Here is a 12,228-nt window from a genome sequence, read left to right on the forward strand (position 1 = left end):
GGAGCCCCTGCCCTGCGTCCTTCATACCATCTGCAAGCTGGTGCCCTACTTTTACCTCTTGCCCTCTTCTCTCTGCTTCCAGAGTTACCTTTCCCTAGCCCTTCATTACTTGTTGGTGGGTACTGGGTGACTCCTCCTTGCTCTGACAGGTGAGCCTGCATGCAGTCTCACCTTCCTATGCCAGTGAAGAGCAAAACCCCAAAGTTTCTGCTAAACCTCTGGATTTTGACGTGTGCATAAACATGAAGAGCAGGTCCTCTTCTCATCCTTCCTTTCTCTGTCACGTCTTAACAAGCTGAGGCAGGGAAGGGGGTGACCTAAGGGCTGGTGAACCAAGGTTTTGAAATGATTAAGGTCATACAGCCTGAGTGCAGTTAATCTATATGTTCCTAAAGAATCGGATGCTCATTAAACCCTCTTTTTGTATTGCCAGATTTACGTGCAGTGGGTAGATTATATTCCAAATCCTTATGTGCAAGAAATCTGAATATTCCACAGTTTTTCTTCAGTAACCAGCATCCAGGACTTTAATGAAGCAAAATTGAATAAAAATCCAGATTTGGTGCTAAAATAGTCAATTTTTTTCCACATTTTCTTGCTGTTCCCCGATCCTGTAGTCAGTATTTAAAAGATAGAAATGACATCCATAGTTAGAGGTCTTATGCATCTTTTCAAAGATGTATCAGTCTTACCATCTCATTTCAACCCTGTAAAATCTTACATTTGTAAAAGCTTAGTTACTATGTGATTACTGATCACAAGTTTCCAAAGATCACTTCTATATCCAGCGTATTCAATATCAATAAAATCCATGTAGGATTCAGTTTGGGGAAAAATTAAATACCAAAGTAAAACATCAAATGATATACAAGCTCTGACAAGAAAGGAAAAAATGGAAGTTTTTACTATATTTAAATTGCTGCTTATAGCCTTTCTGTTTGTTTGTTTATTGTGTTATTTGGTTAAAATGCTAGGGGTCATTTGTCTTCTAAATATTAGTGAAAAAGCAAGTGAAATTCATTGTCTAGGTTTCCTTAAGCTTTTTAGGGTATTAGGCATTTGTATGTTGTTGAAGAGGAGAATAGGCTTTCAGACATTGCAGCTTATCTTTTTATGCAATTAAATATTATAACCATGCTAACAGGGAAAATAGCACTTGGAATAATATTTACTCTAATCTTTAATATTACCTACTTCAGTCTATGAGAAACTAGTCAAGAAATGTGAACTTCTCTTGTTAATTTTGGCAAGTGTAACCATTCAAAGCAAAATGTGTGAAAGGCTAATCAAGGATCAGGCCAGTAAAGAGTTTATAATGTATAGTGTAATGTATTTAATAAGAAAGACTATGTTTAAAAATGTGTTCTCTCACTGGGTTAGTTTTCTATCACTACCTTGAGGCAATTTTAGAAGTGTCCATAACAGCAGAAAAAGTCATTCATTAGGATTCTAACCAGCAGGTTGGTCAGGGATTTCAATCAGGTGGCTGCACAGCCCAGAGAAAGTGTGAAATTTTTCATTTACTTTCCGGTTTTCTGTTCCTTCCTGCAGAATAACAGTTTCTGCTATGTGTTTCATGGATTTCAGTAGGTTTCCTCTGGACACTCAGAACTGTTCGTTAGAACTGGAAAGCTGTAAGTTTAATTCATGACTGCTCCTCACATGTGCATTATTACCAGCACTTCATCTTCTTCATAATACCTTTTTCACCTGTGTTGCTGTGTGACCTGAAATCTTTGACCTGTACATATTAAACTGCTTTGTATCCAGTTTGGGATATTTCTGTAGCTCAGTGCACTTTGGGAAGACAGAAAAACAACCATGTGCCCCACTTTGTTTTGACTGAGTTGATATTCCAAGGTCTCAATTCAAAATCTTTTCCTTTTCAAAAATCATGCTTTGTCTGAGGAAAAATGCAAGTTAAAAGTAAAATAAAATGTCAAGATTTGACCTCATAGAAAAATGAAAAGGAATGCTTGTGTTACTGTGAAATGTCTGTTTTCTCAGCCCTGACTCTGTGGTCTGTAGTAAAGGTAATTGTGTCTTGCAGAGAACTTTGATACCTCAGAATTTATTTTGTTTGGATTAAGAGCAAAACTGGGATGCTGGCTGGTTGTTCAGACTCCACAAAAGGGAACAGACTGCCAGTGCTTGGGCAGTCTGCTCAGCACAGCAGCTCCCAAGCTGTACCCCTGTGTGCCTTGGGACCCTGAGCATGCCTGTGCTCCCCCTCTGTCAGGTACATGGCTGACATGTAACAAGATTCCACCTGAAAAAAGGTGCAATGTGTTTTTTGCAATTTTTCTATGTCAACTAACTGGCAAATTGATATTAAAAAAAAAAAAAAAAAGGTTTCTTTGGGGTTTTCCAAATTGTTTTGAGTGTTCTTCTATTGCTAAAGAAACAGAAGCTTTATTCCAGCAGAGAAAGTGATTTAGTTTTTACTTTCTCCCAGATGCATATAATGAAGATGATCTGATGCTATACTGGAAACATGGAAATCAGTCCTTGAGCACAGATGAACACATCTCCCTCTCCCAGTTTTTCATTGAAGAATTCAGTGCTTCCAGTGGACTCGCATTTTACAGCAGTACTGGTATAGTAAGCTCCTGTCATTAGAAGAGAAACATGGGACGCAGCCATGCAGACTTTCACCTTCAAATTAATTGCTAATAAATTAGCAATGGCAGACCTCTGAGAGGTCTGTCAATTGCACTGATCTGTTAGCCTCAGGCCTAAGTTCTCTTTACATTACCAGTGTAACACCTGCTCTGTATTAGAAGAGGCTCTGATAATACTTGCAACCTGACAAAAAGAACCTTAAAGAAATGCAGAACAACTAAATATATGCTGTTGTGAGCTCTCAAAATTGTGGGCCTTTTCCGAAAGTCTCTGGAGTATTGGGTTTACAGGAATATTTGGGTCCTGGTTATATAGAAAAAATATTGAAAATACCAACTGTAAAGGGTCAAGTACTAGAAAGCAAACAAAAGGAATCCCCAATATATTTTACTGTCTAAAATCTAATTTCTTGGAGCTGGAAAGTGTCATTAAAAATCTACTGACTTTAAAATTCTTCATGAGAGTGTTTATAACCTATTAAGGTCTAATTCATGGTTTGTTTAATGTTCCATGTTTATACATAAAGTTGCAGAAAAAAAAATTATAAATAATCTTTGTATGTCAGTGCTACATCGTTTACATGCAGATATCTGTGCCAGACAGGTTTTTATGCCTCACTATACATCTTGAACTACACCTTTTGGCAAATTGCACAAGGCCCTAGAAGTTTATTATAGGTTTGATTTCATGCAAAGTGGCTTTTATTTTCTCTTTAGTTGTACATGCAATTACAAACTTTGCATTATGTCTCTATGTAAGTAGTCTAAACATACTTTTCTTAACCAGATCAAATAGAATGCTTGCTACTGTACTTTCTGGTTTGAGACAGTTCATTTCAATGGGAATATTCCCCTTTTATATACAGGCAGATTAATGAAATAGAAATGATTCCATATAATGGGGTGAAATGCATAACAATTTAAAACAACCAACCAACCAACCAACCTTGAAGACATATAGAAAAACTGCAAATAGAATTATTTACTTTATTTTAGATACAGAATATCTTTGTTTTCTTCAAAAAAAGAGTAAGAGGGATTCAAGTTTGCAGGGCTCTTACTTTAATGGCTGATATTTAATGCAGAAATTCCAGTTTAAATGGTACTGCAGCCTAAGCAGTGAGGAATTCACAGCTTGATCAGTTCCTTCAGCCTTATCTCTTGCCTGTGTCTGAGCTAAGAACAGAGCTCCAGCTTTCAAGGGCCACTGTCATGTGAGAAGAGAAAGTTACCTTGCTATCGTAACACTGCCTTGCAGAGATCTACGTCAAATTTGTCCTTGTTGCAAGAAGGAGACTGGGATGGTTTCCACCAAATTGCTATCAGTGTGTGAAACTGCATTCTGGGGACTCAGGTGGCTTCTTTACCTTTCTTGCTATTCTCATCAAAAAACACTAATGCAAGCAAATATGGCCTTGTGCACAGCACTGCAACCTCATACAACCTCTGTACCTTTGCAGCACCTTCGCAGCACCTTTGATTTTGCAAAAAAGTAACTGCTTAGCAGTAACATGCAGATGTTTTGAAAACACGCTAACTCAGCAGGGTAAAGATGGAAAAGTAGGCTTTTTTAAGTCACTGGTGATCACTGGGAGGTACCTCGGAATAAATGCAGGTGCCTTATCTGTTAACTAGATCACTGATGTTTGTAGGCATACACTTTCCTTTGGCTTTGAGGTTTTGTGTCAGACAGGAGTTTACATGTTCTCCTCTTCTTTTGTTTTGCTTCTTGTTGGAAGAAAGTGATTACATGTAACATCTCCTACCCACTAGAAGAAAGGAACAGTGGGGAACTATTGGCATAATTTTAGTGGCGGCCATCTCCTCCTGAAGAGTCTGGACAAAAATGCTGCTCACAGAGCAGACTTCTGCATTTTAGGTTGTGCATAGCCTTTCTTGTGAATCTCAGTGAACTACACATGCATAGCATTTAGGATTTTGGAGTTCCCTGGCCTCCAAAGGAGCGACAATGTCACTGTCAACAATCATTCTAAAGACAAAACCCTACTGCATGGCTGAAACCACTTAGAACATCTTTAATATTAAACGGGGTCACTGCTGAGACAGTCCTTTTTATAAAGTGTCTCTTTGTGATGGCAGGACTGTTCAGACACAGGCTTATTTCCATCTGCAGTTGTACAGAAAAGGCAGATTCTGCACAGACTGCTGCTTTGCCTTCTTTGTACCTCACTGTAAACTGTTTTTCTTGCACAAGGTGTAGCACATGTGCTTTGCTGCACATCCAGAGCCTGCCCCAAAAGTCACTAGATGGCACCCTTACCTCTAAAGTCAAAGCTGGGCAGGGAAGATGGTCTGACCATAGGAAAAGTGCGGCTTGGTGCCTGCATGTTTGCAGCATGAGAGAAGGCAGGCTGCTTTTGAGGGGAGGCAGGGTATCTGCTCCACTGGGCTAGCTGAACTGGACTATTATATCTTATCTGTATTCTCCCAGCAGTTTCACTTGAAATCTATTTACTTTATTTTTTCAGTTTCCTAACCTTAAAATTATGCAATACTTGTGATGCTTCACTGCCAAGGCAGCTGTGTATTAATGAGGTATGGATGGGCAGTTTATAAAGCACTATATGAAAGCAGGGTGATAGCAATATCTCTTAGGTATTTACCATTACTGATGTGGAAACACTGGAAGGAGAGGACTGGTGAACAGAGATTACAAATAACATAGTTATCTTCTTTTCTCCCCCATCTTCTTCCTCTCCTTTTTCTCATTAGGCTGGTACAATCGACTTTTCATAAATTTTGCACTCCGGAGACATATTTTCTTTTTTGTGCTTCAATCCTATTTCCCAGCCATGCTGATGGTGATGCTGTCTTGGGTTTCATTCTGGATTGACAGAAGAGCTGTTCCTGCCAGGGTATCACTAGGTAAACCTTTAATGTATTCTTTTGGGATACATAGAATGGATAGGGGAGAGCTTTTGAAGTTACCTTAGCTTTTTATTTACGCAAGACATGAGCAAATATATCAGGTAGTTGCCTGAACAACTCTATTATTGCCACTGTTGTCAGTAACACAAACTCCTTTAGTTAAACTCTGTGTTTGGAAATGGGATGTTTCTTCAGACTGGCTTTACTGTACTAGTAGCTCACACACTACAGAAGGAAAGAGAAAATTCTTTCTGCACATTTCCCTAGGTAGAATTTTAGTTCATTCTTTTTTTTTTTTTTTTTTTTTTTTTTTTTTTTTTTTTTTTTTTTTTTCCCCAAAGACTTCTTTTTCTTCCCAGGGAAGTAACAGGTAGTCAGATCCCTTCCTGGATCTGTGGCTCATGAGAAATACTTCATAGGCACAGCAAAATCTATCTAAAATCTTTGTAGCTCAGCTTTCTCTCTAGAACCAGTTGATATCTTCCTACCAACCTGAAGCCACTTTTCTGACTTGTCCTAGGTAGCAAAGCCTTTCTTTGTCAGGTACTTTGAAAATGTTTACTTCAGTGCCTTAACTGTGCAAGGCACGCAGGCTACTGTGGAAGGCAAAGAGCAAGCTGGGTGCCTTTCTGCTCTTGTGGTTTAATTCTGAACACCACATTTTGGGATAAAAAGATTAATTACAGTTGGCTCTTTTTTTTTTTTTTATAACATTATTGTTTTCTCAGTGATTAATCAGTTGATACCACCTCAAGGCTACCTTTTGTTGGTAATTTAACACTAATGGACTTGGACTAGGTGGATTTTTTTTCAAAGATTAGCATCTCTGTGAAAATCTGACAAAAATATATTAAGATATCTAATGTATCCCTAATATATCTGAGTCCAAAAACTGTAGTGATGAAGCTCCTGCTCCTTCTTCTCGCTGATACTGGTACCAGAAGCTGACTGTATGTTGCTGTATTTCTTAGACAAGTGAAAGCTTTGGGAATCTTTGTTTAAGAAACAAACTGGCATGTACTGAGGCAGCCTTTAATGTTTATCTATAGCTATATTAATCTGCCTTTCTATTGGCAGATTTATATTTATATCTCTACATGAGATATAAATATATTAGTCTAAAACCAAATTATGACACCTAGTTTTATTAATGCATCTACCAATTTATTTTATTTGTAAGAAATTTAGCTTCATATTCATAAATCAAGTTTTAATTCTCAGTAGGTCATTTGTAATGTTGTCAAGATGTTTTTGCTGATCATGTTCTTTAATTTATGCGTGGGTTTCTAAAGAAAGTAATGCATCAAGAGTTGTACAAATAATGCAAGTTCACTGCCCTATAGCAGTCATAGAAAAGCTGTCATAGAAAGTACTCCTTGCACTGCTGAATCAGCAGCATTTTGTACCCACTGCTCAAACATGGTGTGCTACAGCTCTGACTACGCACATGGAGTGGAGACAGTTTTCAGTATTGTATGTGATAGGTCCTTCATGGTTCACTCCACTTTTTAGAGCCTGTTCAGTGAAGTTAAAAGCAGTCTCAATCATTTGCCCTCACAGAGCTGTGCTGTCCAAGCAACTGGTGATGAGCTAATCAGAACCAGCTGGCCTGTATTATGATAACCTCCCCTTCTTCTTTGGCAGGCATAACTACAGTGCTGACAATGTCAACCATCATTACAGGAGTAAGTGCCTCAATGCCTCAAGTGTCTTACATAAAGGCTGTGGATGTGTATTTATGGATCAGCTTCCTTTTTGTCTTCCTGTCTGTCATCGAATATGCTGCAGTGAACTATCTCACCACAATTGAAGAGAGAAAACAACTCAAAAAAAGGGGCAAGGTACAATAATCTGTGTTTTACTGCCTTCAGGAGTATCATAGAAGCCACAAAATAATCCTGATACAAAACTGTGATAATAGTACCGTAACCATCTCTGTGACTCCATTTTGTATCTCATTTTTTCTTGGCTGAATGGGAGAAATATATCGATCTCTCAGATCTTGAGAAGGTCTGAGCTTTCTCTCCCTTCCTTTTCTTGTAGCAGAGGTTAAGGAGCACATCTCATTTTTATTATTATCCCCCCTGCCCAGAGGAAAGTAATCTTTATTTTGTTTCTCAAATGCCTATCGATCAAGCTAGTCTTTTAATCTTTTTCCTTTCTCTGAAATATACACTAAAATGTGCTCACTGTGATATTTCCTCCTGTTTCCTGTGAAACAGACTATCCTTCTTCTGCTCCCCCATTTTCTGATAGGCAGATGGGTTTAATGATATATATATATTTATGCCAAGACCAGATGAATGACAAGGTCATTTTTTTTTTTTTTAAAGTGTGCCTGAAGTAGTAATGTTTATATTTCTGTAAACATTTGCATTCTATGAGGCAGTCACTTAAAAACTTTGCTCCAAGAATATCCCCATATGAGAAATCATTTGCTGGAATATCACAAAGGGAAGAACATACAAAGGATGCATATGTTGCTCACATGATTTGATAATCCTATCAAAAAACACAGAAATGTTTGAAGTCCAATAGCTCCAGTAACACAGACCTACAGGAAATGCAGAGTTTGATTTTTCTGTTTCAGAAGCAAGGGCACATGTAAGTCAGCTGGCAATAATCAGTCAGACAAGTGTGTTTTGTCACATATATCCCTTTACTTGCTCATGTCCTCCACGGGAGGCCAGGCCCTACAGGTAGAAGCATTTGGGGTAGATACTCTGGGAGGTAACCATATTCTCTTTATGCTCTCAATAGGGGGAACAGCACTGAAGAGAAAGCTTTTTTAATTTTGTGTTTTATTTAATTATTACTTACTAAAATGGCTTCTGCTAGATGCAGATTAACTATTCTTTGTTGCCAGGCATCAGGAATGTACAGTATTGATGCAGTGCAAGCAATGGCTTTTGATGGCTGCTACCATGACCCAGATGTGGACATGGACCTGACTTCTTTCTCTGACCGCTGTGAAGAGAACGCAACTCGGGCACGAGCAACCAGTGTCTCCAACGTGGGCCCAGCTCGCATCAAGAGAAAGAGATCTCTGAAAGGAAACGTGGGCAGGATTATTCTGCAGAACAATCATGTCATTGACACATATTCCAGGATTATATTTCCCAGTGTGTATATCGTGTTCAACTTTTTTTACTGGGGTTTGTACATATGAACAGAAATCATTATAAGCTAGACATTATTTTGTGTATGACAGTAGCATTGTGCTCTAAAAATAATGCAAAAGCAGTACAGGAAATGGTTGAGAGTTTCTGAAACTGGCTTCTGTGTCAAACCGAGGCAGGTTTGTTTAGCAGCAAACCTGCTAATGAAAAATTCTCATGAGCCTGTTTTTTCATGTGTGGTGCTTTATTGGGGCAATCAAATGCACACACTACTGCTGCAGTAGCACAGAAGCAATTTGCTCACTAAGGGAGCCCTTTATCACACACCTAAACAGATAGCAGCTCTTGGTCAATGTATGTATTATTCAGTGTCTATCTATACTATAATCATTCCTCTTTAATCAGCCTTTCTGTTTGTTCTCCACTTGTTGTCCAGGTTTGTTTTCAGTCAGCACCAATCGCCTTCAAATAGCTCCTATCCCTGTTTCACCTGCTGCATTTCTGTTTTGCTAGGCAACCTGTATACACCTCAGGAGCCTTTGTCCTCAGATAGTAGGGAAAGCAGGAAGCAAAGTTAATGGGGCTTTGTACATGATGCATCATCAAAGCCTCAAGAAAAACCTTCACACTGTCAGCTATACTCGTGTTTCCACAGGATCACTGGAAGGGACCTCTATTCTGGAGAAATCTTGATCACTAGTCTCCAAGGTAGCAAAGGAATAGTGTCCCAGATGCAATGCACTCAGTGTCTTACAGCCACCTGCCTGATGGATGAATAGTGTCCCCTGCACAAGGTGTGCCCTTCGTGTGACACCTGCACACCTGTGCCTCACGTTAGGCCTGCTGTAGTCACCTGCTTTCTGTATAACTGCTCTTTTCAGAAACCTAGCCTTTGAGGAAGAGATTTTAGAATACTTTGTCAAGAAAGCAAACAAACCATGTTTTTAGCAGAATCTGGTTCTTCCATTTTATACTGTATACATGAACTTGGGTTTTTGTCCCATCCTTGCCTTCACAGATTGGAAGTTACAGTGAGGGGGCGCTTGCTTGCAGCACTTGTCCCTATCACAGCTCAAGCTACCACACCAACACCTGAGACACCCAGGAAATAAAAAATAGCTGCTGTGCCAAAACAGAGCCATATACAGGAAACCTGCTGGTCCCAGATGAGTCCTGCATGGCACCCTTAGGTTGAATTAAAGATGTTCAGGGACACACACAAAAAGTGTTCACAGGTCCAGAAAAGAATCAAGATTACTTCTGTGGCTTTCCCAAATGAGAAACATTTTCCACTTAAATTTCCTGGTTTTGTCTGTCAATTAATGAAGTGAGTTCACATGTACAAATTCAGTTCAGAATGATAATTTGTGATAACAAAAAATATGAAAAGGTAAATGCTTGGTCACTGCTTGGTTAAGATTAGGAAATGGGAATAAATTTGGAAGTCAGAACCACTCTCGGATTTATGATTTTCCTACTCCAATATTGTTTCATTATAGCATGGTGATGTCTCGTACTGTTTCAAAAAGCTGCATTTGTCAAGCTCTCTGTTACAGAGCTGGAAAAGCTGGTGACACATTGCATGCCGGCTGATTGAAATCTGATGGAGTAAGTGGGTACTTGGCAGTCAAGTCACTGCCAAACAAATGATCAGAGCTAAGACAGCTTTGATACTCTTCCAGGAAATCCTGACATGGAAAGGAGAACTGTACCAGGAATGACAATGCTGGGAACGTAAAGCCAAAGGACATGCAGGGTTTTGGCAACAGCAACGGCACACCAGACCTCAAGCTGAGCAGATGTGTAATATAAATATATAAAAGAAATCACCATGTCATCCTTGTTACTGCACTGCTATTATGAATGCATCCTGCACAGATGTTCCAGATTGCCTGAGAAGATCCCATCTAATTGCTCCAGATGTGTGTGCCCTAAACTTATAGCATGAACTAATGTAACACCATTGTTTTCACATAAATTTTTTATCTGCCTTATGGGAAGAGCTATTTATCCAAATAAGAAGTATTTATCCAAAAGTAAATCTTCATCCTCTGACAGAAAAAGTACCCAAGTGCTTCTCGACCCAAAACAATTCCCTCTTCTAAATATCTTGGAAGATCTGCAGCAGCAAGGGCTCTGCAGTCTAGCCTGCCCTAGTCCAGTGCAGACTGGCCAGCAAACTGACCCACACATGGAAGTGTATAGGAAAAGAGAGTCATGCCTGCATTTACTTTCCCAGCACATCCTATACAGGTACCTAGAAGCAGCTTTGTTTTCTTTCATGGATAAAACCGTTATTTATTTTGCAAGTGTGAATGTAACCACTGGCAAAGTGTTCTCATCATGGAAAGTGATGGGAAACTCACTATATAGTGAGTTTTATTAGGATAATGACAAGGATTGCATCTTATGATGATGAAACCTACTGCAAACTTTTTTCAGCAAAGCTTATGATTTTTATCTTCTCAATGAAGTGACAGGGATGGTATCGGGATCAATTATACTTCACAGATCCTTTATTGTAAAATAATAAAAAACAGCATTTAAATACATTATTTTTAGAAGGCTTTCTGAGCATTAACTGACTAAAATTCACATGACCCTCTTTTGAAATTTGTGTTACCTTCCAGAAGGGTACAGTAGTAAATACGTTTAGTCATTTTGTCTAGACAAATCAGCATGGAAGTCTTTACAAAAGTATTCACAAGTATTTCCTGCTCCTATTATTTATGGCTGGTTTTCCAGCCAGTCAAATGTGGGAGTTTTACTTCCCACAGCGTTTACTAAAACTTAAAACATCACAGCCATTATGTATATACATATTTGTTTGAGTGTTGACCCTAGTGGTATTCAAGCAGTTATACTGATAATACTTTGTGGATTTTTGGAAAACAGAAATAACAGCTTGTCATTGCTCCTGTGACCAGCTGAAGTGCAGGATGTGGCCTCCCTATTTTTAGCATCTGCTGGTACACCCATCTGGATTAAGAAAACATCCTGGAAGTGTTAATGTAGATGACTAAACTGCAAAATTTAAGTCTGGAAAACTGCTTCACTCTTCAAAGCTTTATAAATTTTGTGGAAGAAGTAAGTAGAATTTCATTCCAGTGACCTGTTTTTCAGAAGGCTGGAAGTTACACCTTTGACTATCCCAATGACTAATGTTTACACTAAAATAATCTCAATTTAATACTTTTTGCAAGTGTCCTGGATGCTCAGTGATGTCATGATGAACTAATAAGAGGACAGAATTAGAAAGCAGAGAATATCTTTGTTTTCTTCTGAAGTGACAGTCCAATGAAAGAAAAATGCTCGAGAGAGAAATTAAAACTTTCCTATGTAATTCGCATATCTATGTACATAGCTTTAGTTTCAGCCCTGGCAAAACTTATCTCCCCGTAACAAATCCCCATGCTGATCAGTCTGTATTTTTCATGACTGAATGGCCACAGCATTCTGGTCATCTGGAGACCAAAGTGGTCCAGGACAGAATACGATGAAAAGTGTTTGTCTTTTATTCCCTTCCATCCCTTTTTTCCGTGTATTATGTTTTTCCATTCCCTCTATTCAGCACATATGAGTTTGGATGAATGAGTGAA

The 12,228-nt window shown here is 38.7% G+C and overlaps 1 protein-coding gene across 16 annotated transcripts in view; it reads left to right on the top strand.

The window, feature by feature from the left end:
* Nucleotides 1-10,084, top strand: part of GABRR3 (gamma-aminobutyric acid type A receptor subunit rho3) — a 37,734-nt gene extending 27,650 nt beyond the window's left edge. For 14 of the 16 annotated variants that reach the window (XM_084507128.1, XM_084507130.1, XM_084507129.1 and 11 more), the window contains 5 exons: nt 1,552-1,634; nt 2,456-2,596; nt 5,355-5,507; nt 7,155-7,351; nt 8,377-10,084. In XM_084507128.1, the coding sequence (XP_084363254.1) occupies nt 1,552-1,634; nt 2,456-2,596; nt 5,355-5,507; nt 7,155-7,351; nt 8,377-8,679 (877 nt within the window). In that variant the 3' untranslated portion in view covers nt 8,680-10,084. The remainder of the gene's footprint in view (nt 1-1,551; nt 1,635-2,455; nt 2,597-5,354; nt 5,508-7,154; nt 7,352-8,376) is intronic. The other 2 variants (XM_084507121.1, XM_084507124.1) reach the window with 2 other exon arrangements.
* The last annotated feature ends 2,144 nt before the right edge of the window (nt 10,085-12,228 follow it).

Source organism: Aythya ferina (assembly GCF_964211825.1).
Source record: "Aythya ferina genome assembly, chromosome: 1".
Taxonomy (NCBI): Eukaryota; Metazoa; Chordata; class Aves; order Anseriformes; family Anatidae; genus Aythya; species Aythya ferina.